This window comes from Pristis pectinata, chromosome 35 (genome assembly GCF_009764475.1).
Source record: "Pristis pectinata isolate sPriPec2 chromosome 35, sPriPec2.1.pri, whole genome shotgun sequence".
Lineage (NCBI taxonomy): Eukaryota > Metazoa > Chordata > Chondrichthyes > Rhinopristiformes > Pristidae > Pristis > Pristis pectinata.
The window spans coordinates 9,859,223-9,884,649 of NC_067439.1; the positions used below are offsets into that span (position 1 = coordinate 9,859,223).

General features: G+C 49.8%; 1 protein-coding gene across 1 annotated transcript in view; it reads right to left on the minus strand.

Annotated features, from left to right (window-relative positions):
• Nucleotides 1-471: 471 nt before the first annotated feature.
• The window catches only part of sertad3 (SERTA domain containing 3), a 40,376-nt gene continuing 15,420 nt past the window's right edge, over nt 472-25,427 (minus strand). The window contains exons 3-7 of the mRNA XM_052044053.1: nt 23,314-23,515; nt 21,079-21,334; nt 14,780-14,827; nt 12,430-12,500; nt 472-3,195 (exon numbers count right to left, since the gene is read on the minus strand). Of these exons, the coding sequence (XP_051900013.1) occupies nt 2,472-3,195; nt 12,430-12,500; nt 14,780-14,827; nt 21,079-21,334; nt 23,314-23,515 (1,301 nt within the window). The 3' untranslated portion in view covers nt 472-2,471. The remainder of the gene's footprint in view (nt 3,196-12,429; nt 12,501-14,779; nt 14,828-21,078; nt 21,335-23,313; nt 23,516-25,427) is intronic.

The following is a 25,427-nucleotide window of genomic DNA, read 5'->3' on the forward strand; positions in this document are numbered from 1 at the left end:
AGACTCAAGAGCTGGACCATGAGGTTTGGAGAGGAGTTGACTGACTCATCCCAAAAATAAACCTCCTCTGGACCATTGTCAGGGTTATCCCAAAGTTGTCCTGACACCAACAGAACACTATGGACCACCATTGACTCATCTCTGATTGTGTTTACTTTTGCACAATATCTCATTTTGCAGTCTTTCTTTCCCCCCACTGTCTTGTATAATTTACATTCAGTGTGTTGTCTGAAGTTAACATGCCTTCAAGTTTTTCATTGTACCTGTACCTCACTGTACTTGTGCACATGGCAATAATTCAACAAGTGTTAGAATTGCAGGAGATGTTCAGAACCCAGGACCCAAACCTTCAACAAGAGTGTGGACCAGCCTGTCCCTCAGAACCTTCCCGTGCAGGGCTGAGAGGTTAAAAGGGTGCCTAACCCACCTCCAGTCAATGTGAACGCACGCATGTGTGATCAGAAGCAGAAAACCCATCAAAAGCTTATTTATTGTTCTTAAATTAGTTTAAGCTCAAAAGCAGGGTAAAATGTAATTATGTAATTCTGACATCTACAGGCAGAAGCAACAAATTAGGGCATGAACAATCTACAATTTTGCTGCTGCAAATTTTACAACATACAAGTCAGTGATACTCAACCTGATCTGATTGAACTCCGTTATTCCTGATCAATATCCCAACACAAACTTTCAAGTCATGAAAAGATGTGACACAGCAGTGTAATAATTTTTCCAGTGAATCAAGTTCAAAGAAAACATTCCCCGACGAGTCAGATGCCAAACCATCGGGATTTCTGAATAGTCCAATGCTGGTCTATTGGAGTTTTACAGGAATTCACCTGGAGTGTTGAATCACAGCAACCATGATCCAGTTCCCAGGCTCTGGGAGTTCTGTTCCCAATCTCCCTCCCTCCCCCATCCCTGATGATCTCCCAGGTCAGAGCCTTGTCCTGCCTCAATAAATAGATGCGGTGGATTGCACTTGGTAATCGGCTGTAACACCAGCACACTCTGCCTGCAGTGTGTACCGGGGACAGGCCAACACCAGCCCACCTCAAACATGGCTGGGACACCGTGAAGACCATGTACATGACTGTACAGCACCGTAAACTAACACTGGGCTGGCGTTGGTAGGAGAACAGGCAGAGTTTGGGTAGATACCTATGAAGGAGGAAGGGGCATAGAGGAGAGTCTGCAGAGAGCGGGAGGCAACCCCACAGGGGTTAAACCTTCCCGGTCCCAGTGAACTTCAACACCAAAAAGCCCTCCTCCCCCAGCTATAGCCAGCCCCCTGTGGGAAACTTCCCCTCCCGTCAGTGACTCAGGGTAACACAGCTCACCACAGCAAGGGGCCACACAGAAAAGGAACGCCTGGCAACCTTCAGCAGAAGGGAAAACCAGGGCCAATTACTCAAGTGAGAGGGACGGCCACACTCAGGTTGACAATGGCCAGGAGTTCCTCAATACCATTTGGAGTAACCGAAGCATGCAAAAGAACCAAAATATACATCAATACTAGCACATGTAATTGACACGTATAGTTAACACGCATAAAACATACATTATTATTAACACGTACAAAAGTTAAAAGTTAGGCATTCGACGCAGAGTGTTGAGGGACACGGGAACAGGCAGTGCTGGGCTGGGTTCTGAACCCATGAACAGGAGGGGTCGAGGATGATCCCAGGTCGAGAGCCGACTAGCGTCTCCAGCTCCACATCAGGACGCAGAGGAAGGTTGGAGAGAGTGAGGGTGAAAGAGAAAAAGACAGAGACAGAGACAGAGAGAGAAGGAAATTAGAGAAAAAGGAAACCATTAGAAAGGAGGGTGACAACTCATTGGAGTTACAGAGAGGGGATGAGGACCTTGCTCAGCATCGTTGATGGTCCCATCTCATCACACGTTAACCCTGCCCAACAACCCCTCCTGTGCACGGGTTCTATGGGTCCAATATCCTTACCACAGCTCCACGCTCACACCAAGAACCTCTTCTTCAAAAGCAACAAGGATGTATCTGTGCAAAGAAAAAGGCCATTCAGCCCAAACTATCCATGCTGGTATTTTATGCCTCTTGTGTTGCTTCATTCCCAGCTCATCACCAAACCTCGCTCTGGGTGCCGGCTTCTGCCAGTGAGCATCCGCAAGCTGCCTTCAGACCCCGAGAGGGAAAAGACCGCAATCAAAGTCAAGGTGAGAGCCTAATGGAAGACAAGTCTCCCCACTGATACCCCCGCCCACTCGAAACCCGGGCACGTTTCAGTTAGAAATGGAGTGGTGGAGAATCTGGAGGCTGGAGGGTCTTCCCACCCCACCCCCGCCCAACGCCCCCACCCCACAACTATAAAACAGGACTGGGGAGCACCGAGGGGTGGGTAGAGCTGCCCAGGAGTTACTGTGCCAGTCTCGGTAGGTTTGAGACCCACCAGCGTCCTATCAAAGTCTCAGAGCAGTCACGAGTCCCATTCAAGGCATCATCCAACCAGCAGGTCCATCACACTCTCCAGATCGGCAAAGTCTGTCCTACTGTTGGAGGTCCTGGTTGAAGAGCAGTCCCAGGAGGCTTTAGCCAGCGGGCAGGGGGCAGGGGCAGAGGCCGGAGGCTTGAGTGGGTCCCAGAGTCCAGCAGAGAGACCCGGCTGGGCGTCGTACATGGAGGTGTCGATGTCCTCGAAGATGGCATCCAGGGAGCCGTCGACCAGGAAGGCGTCGGAGTTGGAAATCTCGAAGGCGGCGAAGATGGAGTCAAGAGGCCGGGGATTGGGTGATCCCGGCCTCAGGGGTAGGAGTTGGTCTTCCTCCGGGGCGGGCTGCTCCCGGCTGGGGCCGAGACCCTCCATGTAGTCCAGGTCCTGCAGGATGGTGGAGATGGCGGAGGAGAGCGAGGAGTCGTTGCCCGAGAGGAGGCTGGAGTTGGCCTCAGCCCGGTTGTTGTTCAGGTCCGCGGCCTCCGGCTTGGATACGGGCTGGGGCTGGTGGGCGGGCAGCCCCACGGGCAGCCCCCCATCCGCCTGCAGCCGACGCAGGGCATTGGCAATCAGCACGGAGCGCCGCAGGTTGCGTTCGGACACCATGCAGCTCTGGTGCAGCTTGAGTAGCGACAGGTCGAGCAGCGAATCGCAGCGGAAGGCGATCGGCGGGGGGAGGGCGCCATCTTCCTCGGCACGTTTACGCTTCACCCCTTTCCCCGGGGTAAACCTGGGTGGAAAATTCCAGAAGGATCACGTCAGACCGACCTACTCTGGGGGAGAAACTTCTAAAGTAACTCCAGAGCACAGAAATCTTACTTTTCTGTACTGACTACCTCAATGCACTCTGTACTAACTCAATGTAACTGCACCGTGTAATGAATTGACCTGTACGATCGGTGTGCAAGACAAGGTTTTCGCTGTACCTCGGTACAAGTGACAATAATAAACCAATACCAATTAATTGTGGGAATTTGGCAAAGTCAGTTGCTATATTGATTGCTTGGGGAAAACAGTTCAAACTACATAAACACTTTTGTATTTTTAATACATTTACATTTTTGCTTTAAATCACTTCCGTGGCAGGTCACAGTTGATTTTTCTCTGGCTGCATCATGGCTCGGTATGGCAGCTGCTCTGCCCAAGACCGCAAGAAATCGCTGAGAGTTGTGAACGCAGCCCAGTCCATCACGGAAACCAGCCTCCACTCCGTGGACTCTGTCCACACTTCCCGCGTCCTCGGGAAAGCAAGGACCCTTCCCACCCCGGCCGTTCTCTCCTCTCACCCCTCCCATTGGGCAGAAGATACAAAAGGTTGAGAGCACGTTCCACCAGGCCAAGGCCTGGACAGTGTATAACACGCTGTTATCAGGCTCTTGAACAGACCTCTTGTACGATAAAGATGATCTCTTGATCTCCCAACCTACCTCGTCATGGCCCTTGCACCTTATTTGTCTACCTGCACTGCACTTTCTCTGTAACTGCAAGATCTATATTCTGCACGATGGTTTTTTTTCCCCCTTTTGTACTACCTGGTTGTACTTGTGTACAGAATGATGTCTGGTTGGAACGCAAACAAAAATGTTTTCACTTCTTGTGACAATAATAAACCAATTACATCTCTCAGTGCACTGCAGTTAGCATTATTCATTGCAACAACAGGTCCTTCAGCCCACTGAATCCATGCTGGCCACCAGGCACCCATTTACACTAATCCTACACTAATTCTATTTTATTCTCCCCACATTCACTGCTCCGATACAGGGACGTAATTAAACACCAAAACAAAGGTCACAGGTGCTGGAAATCTGAAACAAAGATGATGCTGAAAGCAGTCAGGCAGCATCTGTGGAGAGAGAATTGGCAATTTGGATCAAAGACGTTTCATCAGAACTGGGAACATGAGAAAGTAAAACAGATTGAAGCCGCAGAGAGGGTGGGGAGGGACGGATAGGACAGGGGGAATCTCTCTGATTGAGCGAGGCCAGGGTTGTCATGGTGACGAGCTGCGATGTTCATTCAAGGACCAACATTACCAAGGAACAGCTCCTCGTTTTCCATCTGGGCACTTTGCAACCTTGGGATTCAATATCAAATTCAACAATTTCGAGCAACTCGCTTTCTCTGTATCAGAGCCGACCAGTTCTGCTCTAGGTTAATCATCTGTAATACCAGCTCGGTGTTCCTCTCTCCACAGACACTGCCTGATCCGATGGGCATTCCCAACACTTGGTTTCAGTTCAGCTACGCTCTGACCAGCTTCAACACATCCCTTTGTCTGTTCTCATTAATTGCCCTCATTAATCGATCAACCAGGCAGTTTTGTAAACAGCTCGTCATCGTGGCAACATTGGCCGCACCCTATCAGAGATATTCCCTTTATTCTACCCATCCCTCCCCGTCCTCGCTGCAATTTAAAACTAAGTTGTTTTCCCACTTTTCTGCTCTTGAACCTGAAACATTGCCTCTGCTCCTCTCTCCACAGGTGCGGCCTGACCTGCTGAGTGTTTCTAGCATTTTTAGTTTCAGGGATGTGGTTTAGTTGATGGAATCTGCTGCAGAAACAGGCAGCCCTGGGGTCTGGGATTGGGTTACAGGAAAGCAACACACAAGGGTGGCCGAGAGGGAGGTTGGAGGTGCCAGGAATGGGATGGAATAATCCCACCCAGAGTCTTAGGGGTCTGATATTGTTAAATCCACAATATCCAACATTTAGCTAGGGCCTCATTTCGTAAGCAATTCCGAGGAAAGAGTCAACGGTTCCCAATGGAAATACCAGAGTTCAATGACCCAAAATGTCAACTCTTTGTTCTCCACTGGTGTTGCTTCGTTCATCATTTCTGCACCACATTCTGTTTATGTTCCAGTATCTGTGGCATCGGTGCAATAAAATGACCCCCAATGATCCCTTGCAGACAAGTGGGAAAAGCACAGAAAGGCATCGATGTCAGCATGGATGAAGGGGCCCATTTCTGTGCTGTGCATTTCTATGATCTCATTATCCAGTCTCCACAACAGTCTGGGGGGAGAGGTTTCCAGAGATGCACCGCCCTCAGTGAGAAGCTTCACACACCTCAGTTTTAAATGACCTTCCCTAATCTTGTAACTCTGGCACCTCGCTCAAGATTCTCCCCCTAGTGGAGACATCTTACCTGTCATGCTCCCTTACAAGATAAGATACCTTTATTAGTCACATGTGCATCAAAACACAGTGAAATGCATCCTTTTGCATAATGTTCTGGGGGCAAGCCCGCAAGTGTTGCACGCTTCCGGTGCCGACATAGCATGCCCACAACTTCCTAACTTGTACGTCTTTGGAATGTGGGAGGAAACCGGAGCACCCGGAGGAAACCCACACAGACACAGCGAGAACGTACAAACTCCTTGTAGACAGCGGCCGGAATTGAACCCGGGTCGTTGGCGCTGTAAAGCATTACGCTAACCACTGCACTACTGTGCCTGCCTTATACATTTCAATATCAACCCTTATTTTTCTAAACTGCAAAGAATATAGATCTAATTTCTGAAGCTGCCTGTGATAGGACAACCCTCTCACCCTGGAATCTCTTCTGGATGCTATTAAATCCTTTCTTAAATAGGAGAACCAAAACTGTCCAGTATTCCAGGTGCACTCTCACCAGTATCCTGTACAATTACCCATTTCTAAGCTCCAACCATCTTGCAATAAACACCAATGTGCCATTAGGGATTATTCTGGAGTTATGAAATTATGGATAGCAGATATTACTTAAAATGAGAACCAATATTCAAGAAATAAAAACTGTTCACAATTCAACTGATACTTTAAGGTCATCGAAACCAATCATTAGGTGTGGGATCTTCTAATTCTGTCCCATTGAAACTACACGGGGGAAGACAATAGATGAATCTTCATGTGGTCATTGAAAACTTCAGGATGAGATCAGGGAAGGCATTAAGTGGCCACCTCCTGCACTAACACATTGATAAAGGTGTATCCCTGCCACTTAATGCACAGTTCAGGACAGTCTGTTTGGTTACTTCATATTCTAGCTAGTTGTCCATTCAGGGAGCCATCCCTCAACACTGTAACAAAAGAAGTAATATTTTGAGTGTCTGGAGTTTGTGCTCAGAAGCTCTCGGACCAGCCACCAGTATTTGAATATGCAAAAGGGTTCTGCTAGTTGGGATGTACTCCCATTGTAAATGTGTCATTCTACAAAGTTACCAGTCTACATTCAAAATGTTTAAGGCAGCGATTATAGCCATTGAAATGGTAGTTAATCGTTCATTTGTGGTTAAAAAATATACAACCTTGTTTGAGGAGAGGAGAGAGAGATTCTCTCCAGAAGATCTGCTGTTGAATAAAGACCATTTGTATCTCCCAGCTACTGCCTCAGTGTGGCTCAGTTCAGCAGTCGCAACACTTGGCAGCTTGTCCAGAAGTGTCTGAGCACAAACTCCAGACACTCAAGATATGCCTCTTTTGTTAGTGTTGAGGGATGGCTCCGTGGATGTACAACTAGCCAGAACATGAAGTGACAAAACAGACGTGTCCTGAACTGTGCATTAAGTGGCAGGGATACACCTTTAATGATGTGTTACTACAGGAGATGGCATCTCTCTGTACTTCACTCATCAACAGTCTCTCTTCATTCTGATAATAGTCTGAGGCCAGACACAGGTTGGAGGAACAACATCTCATGTTCCACCTTGGGAGTCTCCAACCCGATGGCCTCAACATCAATTTCTCTAATGCCTGGTAAACCACCCCCCCCACCCCCGCTTTGTCTTCCCTTATTGCTGTGCTCCCTTCCCCCATCTTGCCTGATGACCTGCCCATCTCCTCTTATCCATCCTTTATTCCACGGTCCACCGCCCTCTCCAACTGGATTCCTCCTTCTTCAGCCCTTTGCCTCTTCTACCTGTCACCTCTCAGCTTATTACATCTTCTCCCCCTCCCACCTACCTTCCCCCCTCACCTGAACTCATCTATCCCCTGCATGCGTGTGTGTCCCCCCTCCCCCGTCTTGAAGGGTCTCAGCCCGAAATGTCGACTGGTTATTTCCCCCCACAGATGCTGCCTGACCCGCTGAGTTCCTCCAGCAGCTTGTGTGTTGCTCCAGACTCGAGCACCTGCAGAATTTCTTGTGTCATAGTCTGTGTTTAGATTCCTCACACTGTCCCACATTAAACTCCATCTGCCAAGTTTTCTCCCACTCCCTCAACCCATTTACGTCCTGTTGCCAAGTATCGTCACCACAGGATAGTTCCAGCTCATGGGCAAACTTGGATAGCCTGCAGAAATGCAAGGCTCCCTCCTCCAGATCATGAATATAAATAGTAAATGTTCGAGGGCCAAGAACTGATCCTTGGGACATCCTTCCAGCCTGAAAAATATTAATTCATTCCAACCGTCATCCATGTGATAATCCATGCTAACCACTTCCCCCAATGTCATGACCTTTTATCTTGTGCATTGATCTTTTATGTGGCAACTTGTCAAATGCCACCTGGAAATCTAAATACACAACATCTATAGTTTTCCTTTCCTTCTCCGTTTCTATCTATCACCCACCAGCTTCTATATCTAAACCTCCGCTTACCCACCTGTCCATTATCTCCCACCTCAGCTGATTCTACTCATCACCTACCAACCCCCGTCTCACCCCTCCCTCTTACTCCTATATAATGGCCATCTTCCCTCTACGCCCACAGTCCTGATGCAGAGTCTCGACCAGAAATGTCGACCATCCCTCTGCCTCTACAGTTGCTGCCTGACCCATTGAGTTCCTCCAGCGATTTGTTTCTTGCTCCAGATTGCAACGTCTTTAGTGTTTCCACAGGTTCTCCTTGGTCGGCTCTGCTTCTTACATCCTCAAAGAACTCTAGCAAATTTATTAAGCATTTATTAAAAATGATACCAGAGGAATGTGGTAACAGGACAAGGAAGAGAGGAACAGGTACCAAAGGACATCAGGGAGACTGTCACAGCCCAGCTCACACTTTGGAAAATTGGCCATGAACCTTCTGGGCTGTGAAACGCACATCATTCTTTCTCTGCCCCGAGGTCTGGGACAGTTGTGCTCCTGACGGAAAGGGAAGGGACAAAATCGGTCAATTTCACTGGATCAATACAGGAGACTGAAGACAGGGAGAATTAAAGTGACAGGCAGCCAGAAACTCTGGGTCGTGACTGCAGACAGAATGGAGATGTTCCACAGATCAGTTCCCTGAACCGTGCTCAGTTCCCCCCAGTGAGGGGGAGATCGCACTGTGAGCAGCAAGTACAGAATAACCAGGCAAACTCTACAGTTTTACTGGCAGAGTCTCGGGGACTGGATGTGGGAGGAAGGAGCATGTTTAATACTTATTCTGGCCTCATACTTGGCCACAGTTTCAACCACATAGACGCCACGGCCAAGAAAGCTCACCAACACCTCTACTTCCACAGGATGCTGAAGAAAGTTGGCATGTCCTCGTTGACTCTCACCAACTTTTATTGATGCACCATAGCAAGCATCCTATCCAGATGTATCACGGCTTGGTACGGCAACTGCTCTGCCCAGGACTGCAAGAAACTGCAGAGTGTTGTGGACACAGCTCAGCACATCAGACACCAGCCTCTCCTCCATGGACTCTGTCTACACTTCTCGCTGCCTTCATAAGGCAGCCAACATAATCAAAGACCCCACCCACCCCGAACATTCTCTCTTCTCCCCCTCCAAACCAGGCAGAAGATACAAAAGTCTGAAAGCATGTACCACCAGGCTAAGGGACAAATTACCTATCCCGCTAAGACTATTGAACAGTCCCCTTGTATGATGAGATGGACTCTTGACCTCACAATCTACCTCATTATGAATTTGCACCTTATTGTCTGCCTGCACTGCACTTTCTCTGTAGCTGTTACACTTTATTCTGCATTCTGTTATTGTACTACCTCAATGCACTGTGGAATGATATGACCTGTACGAACAGTACACAAGACAAGTTTTTCACTTGATCTCGGTACATGTGACAATAATAAACCAATTTACCAAGGAGGCTGTTTAGCCTATCGAGTCCATGCTGGCCAATTTGCCTGTGCCTTTATTGCCCTGTTTCTTTGCAACTTATTCTCTCACCCACATGTACACCAACTTCCCTTTTGCCACTTACTTGCAGTAATTCAGAGCCCAATTAACCTGCAGCGCATCTTCTGATAATAGTCTTGTGTTTAGCTTCCTCTTACTGAAGTGCATGACCTTACACTTACCCCACATTAAAGGGCACCTGGGCAGTCACAGCAAGAATGCGCAAACTCTACACAGACAGCACCAGAGGTCAGGATCGGACCTGGGTCTCTGGGAGATACGAGGCAACAGCACTACCTGCTGCACCACCGTAACACCCTAATCAGGAGGATCTCAAGGTTGGTCCTTTACCCCCTCAATGGGCAGAGAGGATCTGTGGGTCACTGGGGTACCAGGGCACTCTGCAGAGGTGTGCAGGGGAGGTCGGCCAACATCAGAGAACGGGAAAAGTCACCTGGTTCTGCATTGAACAGGTCTTTGATCCTTGCTGCCAACTCCTGCTCCCTTGCCAATAGACCCAAGGACTGGCACTCCACCATCCAGCGTTGCAAGAACTGAGATTTAGCCAAGCTAATACCGGGAAGACCAAAGCCATGCGCACTGCCCCCAGACAACCCTCCAGTCCTCTTCCCTGCCATTACCATCAGGATGGACAGACCACCCCACAACCTCAGTGTTGCATTTGATCCCAATTCTAGAGCAGCACCGGACTGACTCATTTCCCCCACGGCAACATCACATCACCCTGCCCCTATCCGCCGCCAAAACTCTCACCTCATCAACCATTACCTCCAGCTCCAGTCCAGCTATACCAAAGCTTCCCTTACACCCACCTTCATAAACTTCAGCTCACCCATCAGCACCGAACCCCCACCCCTAATCCCAGCTGCCAGCGCTGGCCTATACTGCTCCCATATACCAACCCAGGAGGTTTTAAATTCTCGTCCTGGCATTCAAAGCCTTGCATCCGACTCCTTGTTTCTGGAAACCCTCCCCACCAACAGAAGTATCTAGAGGAGGTGCTGCCTCAAGAAGGAAACATCCATCAAAGATCCCCACCATCCGGGCCATGCCACCTTCTCGCAGCTACCATCGGGCAGGAGGTACAGAAGCCTGAAGTCCCACACCGCCAGGTTCAGGAACAGCTACTTCCCTTCAACCATTCGGTTCTTGAACCAACCTGCACAACCCTAATCACTACCTCAGTATAGCAACATTATGACCACTTTGCACTACAATGGATGTGTTTTTTTTGTTCTAATTGCATTATTTCTTGTAAAAATATATATAATTTATGCTTAATTTATGTTTTTCTTGTGAATGCTGCGTATCTGATGCTCTGTGCCTGTGATGCTGCTGCAAGTAAGTTTTTCATTGCACCTGTGCACACATGGACTTGTGCAGATGGCAATAAACTCGACTTTGACTTTGATTCCCTCACCTTTGGGCTCTTGAACATGCCTCCCTTCTTCGTTCCACCACTGTTGGCTAATGGCCAGCCCCCAAGCTATGGAAATCCCTCCCTTAACCTCTTCATCTCCTCTCAGACGCCCCGACGCCCAACGTCATTTTTTGCCAGTCAGTCCCTTAGGAAGCACTGTGGGATGGTTTATAATGAGTCAAAAGACACTATATAAATTGATGTTAACATTGGTTCCATTGAATGACTAATGTCAGAGAGTCTGACTCACACAGCACAGAAACAGGCCTTCAACCCACTGAGTGTGCTAATCAACCACCTCTTTACACCAATCCTACACTAATCCCAATGTATTCTCCCCACATTCCCATTAAATCCCTCAATTTCTACCACTTATCCACACACTAGGGGTAATTTACAGCGGCCGATTAACCCACTCACCCACACGCTTTTGGGATGTGGGAGGAAACCGGAGCAAGCGGGGGAAACACAGGGAGAACGTGCAACCTCCACACAGACCCGAGATCAGGATGGAAACTGGGTCACTGGAGCCATGAGGCAGCAGCTCTCCTGGCTGGAGAAACAAAGGACTGCAGATGCTGGAATCTAGATGTAAAACACGATGATGCTGGAAGAACTCAGCAGGCCAGGCAGCATCCGTGGAGAAAAGCAGGCGGTCAACATTTCGGGTCAGGACCCTTCTTCAGGACAAGTCCTGAGGTGGACATAGCACTGGCACCAGTGAAATCCCTGCTCCTTCAAGAAAGGGATGAGGAGGCACCAATAATTGCCTCAAGAGTATAGAGTCATTCGTGTAGAGGGGGGCTGGAGCAGTAACTGGGTAGCATGTTCTCTATTGGAACAACATTAATAAACCAGTCATTAATGACAACTCAGAAGCTTTTCTGCTTGAATGCCAGTCTAAAAACTAACAACCTTACTGCAGTCGTAATTTGCTACGGGGGAACGTGAACACTTGGCCTCTGGCCTGCCTCTCTGTACCAGAACCAACAGGCTGGAAACACTCAGGTCAGGCAGCAGCAGTTGACAAAGAAACAGATTATGATTCAGGTCAAAGACAATAATTCTTGTTTCTCTTTCCACAGATGCTGCCTGACCTGCTGAGTGTTCTGGTTTTATTTCAGATTCCCAGCAGCTGCAGTATTTTGCTTTCTCAGTCGCCCCGTGACTCTGATGCAGCACATCATGTGACTCTGATCCCAGAGCAGGGCTGGGAAGTACTGGCCATCATTCTCACTGCTCTTTCCGGATTGCCTCATTTCCAGGGATCGAGTGGCTTGAGCAGAGCAGGGGGTTGGGGAGCACTGGGAGAAGTGAACACACACAGACCCCCCCCCCCCCCCCCACACACACACACACACACACACACACACACACAGACCAAGGATGGAGTGCCATCACCCACTGACTCCTGGCTCCAGCTTCCTTGTGCAAGGACACAGGCCTGTGGCCGAGTCCTCTCACTCACCTGACGGCAGCCATTGACTCCTCCCGAGGGATCCCTCTGCAAGTCTTCGTTCCTTGCAGCCGTTCAACAGCCTAAAACACCAGGAGAGAGTTGGAATTAGCTCCCGTCTACAGCTACAGACACATTGGACTTGCAGCATAGAAACCAGCCAGTTGACCACACTGTGTTGATCAACCTGACTTCACTAATTATTTTCTCCCCTTATTTGGGGGCATCTGGTCCTTGTTCACATTAAAATCACAAGTCGCCCACCTTCAGGGTCTCGTGACCTCTCCCATTTCCCCTGGAGTAGACCATGCGACTTAGGGGCAGGAGGAACCACTCAGCCTGGCTCCATCATTCAATGAGATCGAGCCTATCTGAATGTATCCTCAGCTCTGCTTTCCCGTTACCCCTGGCAACCTTTCACCCCCATGTTTATTAAGAATAAATCCACCTTTATCTTAAAAAAATACAAAGCTTTTGCTTCCATCGCCCTTTAGGGAAGAGAGCTCCAATGACTCATTACTCTCTGGCGAAAGATTGTACCCAATCTGTATTAAATGGGTACATTTAATAGTGACCTTTAAATAGTGACCTCTCTACACCATCAGAATCTTACATGTTTCAGTCAAGGCCAGTCACACAGATACAAGTCCAGCCTGTCCAACTATTCCTTATAACATTACCCACCCATTCCAAGTATCAGTCTAGTAAACATTCTGTGGACTGCCTCCTTTACATTTGCACCTTTGCGTATACAAAGACCAATACTGTATATGGTATCCAGTCCACCTCTCACCTCCCAGCCTCTGCTGTTACTCCCACCCTCCCCTCCTCCATCTGCCTATCACCCCTCCTCACCTGGATCCACCTACCACCTGCCAGCTCTTGCTCCGCCCATTCCCCTCACCTCTTTATACCGGCTATCTCCCCTCTACTCTTTCAGCCCAGATGAAGGGTCTCGATCCAAAACGTCAACTCTCCGTTTCCCTCCACAGATGCTGCCTGACCCGCTGAGTTCCTCCAGCAGTTTTGTTTAGCTCCAGATGTAGTCTGACCAATGCTCCACATGACCAAAGCATAACCTTCCTACCTTTATAATCTCAGGGACTGTGTTCTGTTCATGACCCTAGTTACAGAATCGCACGAGACAAATTCAAAAGTTCCAGGTATAAGCGGGAGACGAGTTCAGTCACATGCGAGGTGTGCAAAGAAAATGGAGGCTGTTGGACAGCTGCCAAGGACCTGGGGTTGTCTCCAGTGACCCCAGGGTGTCAGAGTTGCTAACATAACGAACACCACCGGCAGCAGAAGGCTGCACAGCCCGACTCCCCCACCTCTGTAACCAGTCCCACAACCTCCCTGGTCTCTGAGCTCCATCATGTCCCTGAACTCAGTCACCCCACTGCTGGCCGCCACACGTCCACAGCCCAAGCCCTGGACTTTCTCCCTGACCTTCTCCACCATGAAACCATTCAACGGTCCTCATACCTCCTCGCAATTTGGCGTCAAACGCTGTGGCATAAAGCACCCGTGAAGTGCCCGAGAAGGCTTTGCTCCATTAAGGAAGTTGATGACTTGCTGGTGAGATGCTAAATTGCTTTGAACTTAACGGAATGATTTTGGGAGTTACACAGCAAGATCCCAAATGATTTCCTCCTTTAAGCTGGCCCAGGCCCCCACCCGATCGTCTACACCTGCGGGGCTGCATGAAAATGCCCAGTGCCCACTGACCCCCTTCCCCTTGTCCACCCTGCCTCATCCTCCCAGCACCCAACAAAACCACCCCCCATTCCATCCCCCACTACACCCAGCCAGCCCCCATCGACACCTGTCTCCTTACCCGCCCACTCCTCCACATAACCCCCACCCCCCCCAACACCCTTCATCTCCCCGAGTACTTGGCCTCTCCCAAGCGACCCCTAAGGAGCCAGTGGCGTCACTGAGGCCAGGTGAACTGTATCTACAAGGGATGGGATCTTCCTGCCCATCAGCCCAATCCACGGGTAACGAGAACGGACATTAACGGACAACAGAAGGTGGACCAGCCCTGGGACAGGAAGCACCTTGTGACCAGTCCACACAAGGAAGGTCCAGCGAGGACATTAACCCATTCCTACCCCCAACCCGTCCCACTGTTCCCAGCTGCCCCACGTTCACCAATAGCAGCTGCTCAAAGCCCCTCACCCCCACGTGTTTGCCCCTCCCACTTCCCATTGCAAAGTGGTCAGCAATGGATATCAGGGAGACCGGAGAGAGTCTGGGCAAGGGTTACAAATCAGACCAGCTGGAAGCAGCAAGCCCCCTGCATCGCCTGAGAGATGGATGCTCACCCCGAGCAGGAGCGTTGCCAGGGTAACAGACTCACCCAAAATATTCTGATGATGCAGCTCCTCGTCACCTCTGGGTCTCCAGGCTGGAAACAAAACCCAACCGTCAAGGGAGCAGGGAAACAGCCCATCCAACCACCCCCCCCCCCCAACCCCCACCCCGAGTAACAAGCGACACTTCCACTGGCAGACACCAGAGAGAGATTCGGTCTGAAGGTAGAAGGAGAAGATGCAGACCCGGAACCAAGGGTAGTTCCCTGTCAGGACCCCGGTACTATTTGACTGAGCCTTGCCCTCGCAGTAAGGTCATGGACAACACGTGTGTGAAGGGAGGACACAGAGCAGGACATGCTGCACTCTGACACCTCCTTTGCCTCAGGGCAAGCTTTACCCTCTCCACAGAGTCGAGGCTCCTCGCCTGACTGGTCTGCACCAGTGGTTACCCTCCCCACAAACCTCCTCACATCTCACCTCGTATCAACCCATCCTTCTGCTCCTCTCTGCCTTCCCTTAAACACTGCTGCCCGGCGCTGAGCTGGGTATACACTCCGCAGCTGGCTGCCTCAGTAGCAGCAGCTGAGGGAGGTGCTCTGAGTCACCTGATATAGAGTAAAGCCAGCCCCCACACACGTACACACAGGGGAAGAGAAACTGAAAGTTAGTCCCTTTAACCCTGGAAGCAGCAACGCACCCACCGCTGCCTGTGTCACCAACGCTGTTGAAGATTCACAGGCAGAGATCAAAACCTCCCACTGAACAGCAGCGGAGGTGGGCAAGGGGGATCATTTTGACATCCAGGTTTCAAGGAGTGACATCCCCTCGCAGAGCGAGTTACTGTGTCACACATAGCACACCAGAGTCCAACAAACCGATTGCACCTATCTGCTAACTAGCCTCCGAGGGCAGAATCCCCAACACCGTATCTTGCAAATTCCATTAACCCTGCAATTTCACAGCAGAAAAAGTAAGTCTAACTGTTTAAAGATAAAACTGGCTCAGAGGAAGCCCATGCACTCTCACCCAGGTGACAGTACATGTCTTAATACCCTTAAGGGTAGATCAGTAGTCCAAGGACTGAAACCAGCTCGCAGAGATCCTGAGGAATAGCAGGGAATGGGAGGAGTTAATGGAAAGCAAGCTGAGCGTGGGTGCAGAGAGCAGAGCCCACAGACGAGTCAGCACTGACTCATCCCTCATCACGATGGCTGGGGAGCTGAAGCAGTCAGGTCCGAGAGAGGGAGGCTGATGTTTCCCGGAGGCTGTCATGAGATTCGGGTGAAAGGGGCGGAGCCATGATCCCATTGAACAGTGTGACAGGCTCAAGGGGCAGAGTGGCCTCTTCCTGAACCTTCAACAGGAATTCCCGGATGTCAGGAACGTCAGACACCTGACCTTCCCACTGCTGACTGTGGAGATCCAGATTCCACAATCCATGGTCTGAACTGTCAGACTGCCCAACCTTGGATGAGAGGAGACTTCCTCCAACTAAATACCAGAAAAAACAAAGCCACGGTCCTCAGTCCCATCACAGCCTCTACAACTGCCCGAAACCCAACCAGACTGCTCGGAGCCCCGGAGAATCCCCCCTCTGATGATAAAACCCCAGGAGTTCAGGACAGTTGAACTCTTGCACGTTTTGCACCAGATGGGTCTGCACGGCAGGTTCTCCTGGGGGAACCACCGCGTCCCACCAGGGGGAGGCAACTGGTGAGGGTATTCGGCCCTACTCTCCACCCTAGGCGGCCCACTGGTGCAGCGGGTAGAGCTGCTGCCTCACAGCTCCGGAGAACTGGGTTCGATCCCGAACTCCGGCGCCGTCCATGTGGAGCTTGTACGTTCTCCCTGTGAACACGCACGTTTCCCCCGGGGGCTCCGGTTTCATCCCAAAGACTTACAGGTTGGTGGGTTAATTGGCCACTGTGGTGTCAGAAGGAAGGGAGATGGTATGTGGGAGAGAACAGGTAACAGGGAAACTGGTGAGAATGCTCAGAGCCAGTGTAGACTCGATGAGCCAAATGGCCTAGGTCATAAATGAAATCCTTATAAATTTATTCCTCCACTTCCCTCAAAGCCCTTATGTCCTCCTAACGTGGTGACCATTGTGGCCAGAGCAGTTCGTTATGTTACTGGAGCTTTGTTCTGTACCCCTGAGGAATAATCTCTGTCTACTGTCACCAGTTGTTAATTCCTTTACTGACCGCCCAACACTGTGTTTACCGATTTGCTTCTCTGTATCCTGGACCCTGTAACCAGTCTTATTCCCAGGGTGGAAATGTCAAATACTAGAGGGCGTAGCTTTGAGGTGAGAGGGGGAAAGTTTAAAGGAGACGTGCGGGGTAAGTAAAACTGCACTGTCGGGGAGGCAGTGGAAGTAGATACGATAGGACCATTTAGGCACATGAACAGGCAGGGAATGGAGGGACGGAGACCATGTGCAGGCAGATGGGATTAGTTTAATTTGACATCACGGTCAGCACAGACACTGTGGGCTGAAGGGCTTGTTCCTGTGCTGTACTGTTCTATCTTCATCGTTAGATTAGATTGTCATATACACCAGGATGCAATGAAGTTCCTTGTTTGCCTGGTCCATTTGTTCTACGTCCTATCCCTTTGATCTTCCACTCCAGCGAGGGTGCTGATATCCCCACATCCCACCGACAGGAGGTCAGTACTGTGAGTCACTCTGAGTGTAGGTGACTGGTGGCAGAGGCACGTCAGGTGGGGGAGAGGGAGAGGGTGGGGGAGGGGGAGGGGGAAGCTACAATGAAATAACTGGGGGAATAAAACTGATGGGATTGCTCTGAGAGCCAGCATAGACCTGATGGGCTGATTGGCCTCCTTCCATGCTGTAAGGAAATACGATAAGAAATTTCTTTGCCCCTTCTGCAAGCTTTTCACTCTCTCCTTAAGTTGTAATCGTCCCTCTACAGCAGCTCTTCCCACACACTCCACGGAAGGCTAACCCTTCCCCCTCCATAACCTGCACAGATTGATACAGAGTTCACAGTGACTGCCCAAGTCACTGGGTATGAGTGACAAAATGGTTCCACCATTGATCCTTGCACAACACCCAGATGTGAATCACACCCTCCCCCTAATCTGACCAACTACCCATCACCACTTCTGCGGTTTATACAAAGCCACCTTGATGCTATTTTCACCTCCACGTATCACACACTTGGGCACAAGCTCACAACGTGCTCCCTTACTGAAAGAGTAACTGACAGAATGTGGCACGGGACGGAGACACAATCTGTTGCACCGTTTCTAACTGGAGGGGAATCTTAAAGGGAGCGATAGGGGCTGAGGTAAGAAGAGGGCAGACCTTGCATGAGTCCATCACCAATCACAATCACTGATGCCTGAACCCTCCAGTCCAGGGTTCCACAATTCCCTTCCCAACCCTCTCCCATCTCCCACTCCTCTGTGTAGATCCTCCTTCAAACCTCTCTCTTTGCTGAGCTTTCATCCTCTTACCCTTACAGCTCTGCTGGTTCCCTGTCCGATTCCAGTTCCAACCCTGAGTTCGTTCAGGTGCTAAGGCAAGGCTGGGCAGGCTTATCCCCTTGATAAGTGGAGCCTCAGAGGGGAGAGATGTTTTAAATATTCACAGTCGCAAGACAGGGTCCAGGTAAATGTTTCTGCCATTTATACATTTAAAGCACAGTAGGTCATCATTTAAAATGGGAAGTTAAAAATGCAGATTAAATCAAAATGATTCTTAAAAGCTGCCTTGAACTAGAAGGCATGGGTTTACAGTAATGGGTTGGAGGTTTAGAGGGAATATTTTCATCCAGAGGGTGGCTGGTATCTGAGACGCGCTGCCTGAGGGGTTGGCGGGACCAGAGACTCTCACAACTTTTAAGAAGTACCTAGATGAGCATATGAATTGCCAAGGCAGAGAAGGCTATGGACTAAGTGCTGGGAAATGGGATTTGTATAGATGGGATCCACATTCCAACCACTGAAAGAATTCCTCAGGAGAGTGCGGCTGAGACAAAAGCTCACCCATGGTCTTATTGGGTGGGGAGCGAAGGATGAAAGAGAAACAAAGGACTGCAGATGCTGGAACCTAGATGAAAAACACAAAGAACCCAGCAGGCCAGGCAGTGTCCGTGGAGAAAAGCAGGCGGTCAATATTTCGGGTCAGGACCCTTCTTCAGGGCTGAAGATAGGAAAAGGGGAAGCCCAATACGTAGGAGGGAAAAACAGAGCAGTGATGGGTGGACAAAAGAGGGGAGGTGGGGTGGGCACAGGGTGGTGATAGGTAGATGCCGGGGAGGAGGGGAGATCCACAGGGGGATGGGTCAAGAAAAAAGAAGCATGGTTGGGGGGGGGGGGGGGGAATTACTTAAAGTGGGAGGATTCAGTGTTCATGCCATTAGGCTGCAAGCTTCCAAGATGGAAAATGAATGAAGGGCCGAATGGCCTACTCCCATTTCTGCCTGTTATAGAATCATAGAAAGTACAGCACAATACAGGCCCTGCGGCCCACCATGTTGTACCAACCTTTAAACCTCGCCTAAAAACTATCTAAACCCTTCCTCCCACATATCCTTCTATTTTAAATTCCTCCATATGCTTATCTGGCAATCTCTTGAACTTGACCAATGTACCTGCCTCCACCACCATCCCAGGCAGCACATTTCATGCCCCAACCACTCTCTGGATGAAAAACCTCCCTCTGATATCTCCCTTGAACTTTCCACCCATTACTTTAAAGCCATGCCCTCTTGTATTGAGCATTGGTGCCCTGGGAAAGAGACACTGGCTGTCTATCTATTCCTCTTAATACTTTGTACACCTCTATCATGTCTCCCCTCATCCTCCTCCTCTCCAAAGAGTAAAGCCCTAGCTCCCTTAGTCTCTCTTTATATTCTTACGATGAGTCGAGGAGTGCTAGGCCGGCAGGGTCTGAAGCTGGTCATCTCCGGGACTCAGGGCTACTGCTGAGTTAAAGGCCACCAGCCCAAGGTATGTCTGACCTTTATGTTCACAATCCCTCCCCCCCAGCACCTGACTGAGCAGCGTCAATGCCAAGTATCCAACACAACTCGGGGCACTCTTTCCCAGAGCAGCGGGGTTCTTGCACCTCATTTACCCAGGAAATTCAGGCCCATTTTGCTATCGACAAACTTCCAGGTAATTACATAACCCACCAACTGCCTGCCATTAGATTTAACAATGTATTATTGGCAACTATTTGACTGGAATGGTGCATCAGTGGGATTCATCGGTCAACTGATCACCCTAATTTCGCTCAGCCCTCACTGGATTGGGATTAAAGTGGGACCAGCCACTTGGTTTTATGCTGTTCCGTGGATTTCGGTAACTGCTACAGTTTTTCTCTATTTCTGTTTCACTTTGACTTACGGGACGAAGCAAAAACGAAACTGGAGAGAGGGAGAGATGGTCAAAATGAAGATGGGGATGAGATCCAAACGAGAGAACGAGTGGCAGAAAGGTGACAGTGTGGTTGGGGTAGGGTGTGTGGGTGGGGTAGGGTGTGTGGGTGGGGTAGGATATCTCCAAACAACGAGGGTGTACATCCGGAGGAAAATAGATTTGGGGGGGGGGGGGGGGGGGAAGAGAGAAAGAGAGAGGATTTTGGGCAAAGGAAAGTCATGGGCCAGTCTCTCCCGGAGCAGAAGAGACAGAAGCTGGGAAGTTCAATCCCTGAATTTGTGCCTTCGCCCCCGCCGAGACTGAGCAACCCAAGCACCTCAATGTGACCGTCCCCTCCCTCCACCCACTCACGCCCCTCCCAAACTAACCAAGCGTAGGCCTCCCCATTCGGGAACCCAACCGGGACAGTTCACTCTGACCAACGTTAAGATTAACCTTCAGTACCGAAACCAGACTTGTGCAGCCCCTGAAGTCTAAACCCATCCGCACAAACTTTCCAAACAAACAAGAGTTAAACTGTAGAGGAGAGAAGCAGGTCGTGGCTGAGTCTACTCTATTCGTCACGATCCCGAAGGCGCTCTCTCCTCCCAGGCTGAGCGATGAATCACTCGCTATTTACGAATACAACACGCAACTCTCGCCACCTCTTGCCTCCTTCCTCCCGCTCTCCCCCGCGCGCCTTTTTCCCTACTTTTGCCCCCCTTTCCACTCGGTTTGTTTAAAACATGACTGGAGCACTCCTAAACTATAGTTGGAGCCTTCGGGCAGTTTTATTTCAAGTCAGACCCAATCTGTAAGTGAAATCAACTTTTGGAATAATGCAGTTTTAAAATGACCCCCCTCTCGGGTGTCAGGTGGGACGAGAAATCAGGAGGAGTTACAGAAGTATCCACTTTGGAGAGATACATGGAGCTGACACATTGTAACTCACCGTCCCGCCGCGTCCAGTGGCCGCCGCCGCGCTACATTGTAACCTGTGGGTGTCAGCTGCTTCCGATCGCGGACCCGGATCTAGTTGCCGGGCAACTCGGCCGTGGGCGGGGCGAGGGAGTTTCCTCGCCTCTCTCTCCCTCTCCCCCTCCCTCTCCTTCTCCCTCTCCCTCTCCCCGGCGCCGGCCGGGCCGCTGACGCCGGTGCGGGGGCTGCTCCGGAGCGGGCGAGCGCTGGCGATCTTCGCAACGGGAGAGCTGAATGAAACATTGTTTGCATTTAGGTAGCGCCTCTCAGACCGGCCCCCAAGGACTTTAACGTCAAGGCTGAGCAGCAAGTCTCACAATGATAAATATCGACAAAGACTTTTGGAATGGTGCAATGGGCTTTTTATATAAATTCAGCATCAGTGAAGCAGAGAACGGGAACTGGACCGTTTTCGGGGTGGTAGGCGGTAACTAGCGGGGTACCATACGGCCTCAACGGGTTGGGACGAGGGAGCAGAATGTAATATTTTAAGGGTTGCCAGCAATGAACCGGGGACACAGGACGCTGCGGGTGCTGGAATCTGGAGCAACAAACGATCTGCTGGCGATCGAAACCCTGCATCAGGATTGAGAGTGGAGAGGGAAGGGAGCCGGTATAGGGAGGGAGAGGGGGTGAGGTACCCATTTTCGTCCCCCTCGCCCTCCCGGTTCCATCCACTCACACACCTCACCCACCGGCTGTCCCCTCCCCCGTCTGGTTCTGGCGCTGGTTTTGGTTCCATTCTGACCTTCACCTCTCCCCTCATGGTTCCCAATATCACTTTCCCTACTTATCAGATTCCAGTACTGGTAGGCTTTTGTGTTCCTGCTTATCGCCCTCTGGCAGGTGTCTCCACCCTCCTCCCCCCCCCCCCACCCACCCACGCACCCACCACCACCCCTCCCTCCCCCCCACACACCTCCCGACTCACCCATCCCTCCGTCACCTTGCCTCATCTGCCACCTTGTTGTTCTGCCTTCACCTATCACCCACCTGCCCCCCCATCTCTCTCAACTCTACCCCACCCCCTCCCCTACCTGGCTCCATTTGCCCATCATCCTTCACCCCTCCTCAGTTCACCGTCACCCACTGACCCCCGTCTCATCACTCCCGTTCTCCTCTTCCTACCAGCTAACCGTCCTTCCCTCTCCGCTCTCAGTCCTGACACCGGGTCTCAACCCGAAACATTCGTAATTCCCCACAGATGCTGCTCGACCCGCCGAGTTCCTCCAGCAGTTCATCTCTTGATACTGAACCGATGGGATTGTGAATTGTGAAGAGGCTTCAATGTGAGTTAGACTGAGCACAAGGACCAGAACATGCCGGATGCAGAACCTGTCTAAATGTGAAGTTATCTACTTTGGTAGGAAAACCAGAAAGGTGCTGTGTAATTAAAATGTGTTAGATTGGGAATTGTCGACATACACAGAGACTTGTTCTGGTACATCAGACATTTAGCACGGAAACAGGCCCTTCGGCCCATTTTGTCCATGCCAACCAAGATTCCCATCTACACCAGTCCCATTTGCCGGCATTTGGCCCATATCCCTCCAAACAAATGTGCTGGTTCAGCAAGCAGTTTAAAAAGCAGATGGTATATTGTCCGTAGCAAAAGGATTTCAGAACACAAGCAAGGATATTTTTCAACAATCATACAGGACATCAGTGAGACCACACTTGAAGTACTCCATTAATCCAGCAAACTTGGGGCTCTAGTGGTGTCGGGCTATTGGATGCTATTTTTATTAATAGCTCAACACATTTATAAATTCAGTTGTTTGGATGTTGCACAATATCATAAATAAAAGGTTGAAATCAGGAGCATGGGAATCAGGGTCCTGGTGAGTGTAAAGCCAGCATTGCAAATGCTGTGTGGCCTCTGAGTGTCCACAATGGTAACACAATATGGAGACGATGGCTGGTACCAAAGCTGTGGTTCTGCCCTTCTAAATCTCCCTTCCTCTTTTAGAATTCTGACATATTCTAGATGCAGTGCCCCAAGGATATGGCACCTACTTCAGCCTACCTGGACCCCGTGCATGTGCTTTGAAGGGTCACTGGTTAATAACAAGGGGTGACCTTGGCTGATTTTTTTTTCCTCCCTTTACTGCAAAGAAGATTTTTACACTTAGGATCTACTTGGTGCGTTAGCACTGAGATCAGTAAAACAGGGGTGGGAAACAATATTTGGAATGCAGAAGATACTAACATGGGAACCATAAGGTAGTGATGATGGGCACTGCAGCCCACGTAACAATGGTAATAGAACTTGGGGATCAAGTCCTGCAGAATACTCATCTGGTCCCAGAAGACAACCAGGTCACGATGGTCTGGAAGGTGGTGTGGGCTTGGGAGGAACTCCAGGACCGGTGGTTTTCCTTGCATCAAGTCTGGACCTGTTGTAGACGGAACTGATAAAAAGTTGAATCACAATGTGTCACTCATTCCATTATCAGTGTATCATGTGACTACCAGGATGACATAAAGCTGCTAGATGGTCTTTGATCTCCCTTTGTGAAGGTATACACTCCACCCATGAAAATCTCCATCTGACTGCTAAAGGCGTTCTCGTCGCACAGGGAGGGGCACAGAACAAGAGGGGATGTCTGATGCTGCAACTTTGCCAAGAGAGATGCTCACAGTTGTTCCTCTTGGCATTTCTGCTTCCCACCCTCCCCCCCCCCCCCCCCCCCCCCCCCCCCCCCCCCGCCCCCAATCTGCTGCCAAGTCAAGTAATTAAAAGAGAATTTCTGCAGAAATCCCACCTCTATTTCTCATTACTCTGAACCACTGTGCAAACTTGCTGTGTCATCATCGAGTCACGCAGCACAGAAACAGGCCCTTCGGCCCAACTGGTCCATGCGACTAAGAAGCCCCATTCAAGCTAGTCCCATTTGGCCCATAATCTTCTAAACCTTTCCAACCTACGTACCTGTCCAACATTCCTTTAACAGTAGTTATTGTACCTGCCTCAACCACTTCCCCTGGTGGCTGATTCCACATACTGTAGATACCACCTATTGTGTAAAAGAAGTTGCCCCTCAAATTCCTTTTAAATCTTTCACCTCTCACCTTAAACCTATGCCCTCTAGTCCTTGATTCTGCAACCCTGGGAAAAAGACTGAGTGTATTCACCCCATCTATGCCCTTCATGATTTTGTACACTTCTATAAGATCACCTCTCAGTCTCCTACACTCTAGGGAATAAAGTCCCAGCCTGTCCAACCTCTCCCTAAAACTCAGTCCCTCAAGTCCTGGCCGCATCCTTGTAAATCTTTTCTGCACTCTTTCCAGTTTAATAACTCCTTTCCTATAGCAGGGAGACCAAAACTGAACACAATACTCCCAAGTGCAGCCTCATCAGCGTCCTGTGCAAGCACACCATGACCTCCCAGCTTTTATACTCAGTGCCCTGACTTACGAAGACCAGTGTGCCAAAAGCCTTCTTCACCACCCTGTCTACCTGTGACTCCACTTTCAGCGAACCATGTACTTGTACTGCTAGGTCCTCTGTCCTCCAACACTCCCCAGGGCCCTGCCATTCACTGTGAAATTCCTACCTGGATTTGACTTTCCAAAATGCAACACCTCACACTAAACTTCATTTGTCATTCCTTGGCCCACTTAGCTGATCAAGATCCCACTGTAATTTTTGATAATCTTCTTCATTGTCCACTATACAGTAGTGTAGCAGTTAGCGTAACGCTTTACAGCGCCAGCGACCTGGGTTCAATTCCAGTCACTGTAAGGAGTTTGTACGTTCTCCCTGTGTCTGCGTGGGTTTCCTCCGGGTGCTCTGGTTTCCTTCCACATTCCAAAGACATACAGGTTAGGAAGTTGTGGGCATGCTATGTTGGCGCCGGAAGCGTGCGACACTTGTGGGCTGCCCCCAGAACACTCTACGCAAAAGAGATGCATTTAACTGCGGGTTTCAATGTACGTGTGACTAATAAAGATATCTTATACCACCTATTTTAGTGTCATCTGCAAACTTACTAACCATGCCTTGTACATTCTTATTCAAATCATTGATATAGATGACAAACAACAATGGAACCTGTACCAACCCCTGAGGTACACCACTAGTCACGGGCCTCCAGTCCGAGAAACAACCTTCTATCATCATTCTCTGCTTTTCACCATCGTGTATCCAATTAGCCAGCTCTTCCTGGATTCCATGCGATCTAACCTTCCAGCCTACCATGTGGAACCTTATCAAAGGCCTTACTGAAGTCCATATAAACCATATCTACTGCCCTGTCTTTATCAACTTTCGTAGTCATCTCATCAAAAACCCAATTAAGTTCATATGACATGATCTCC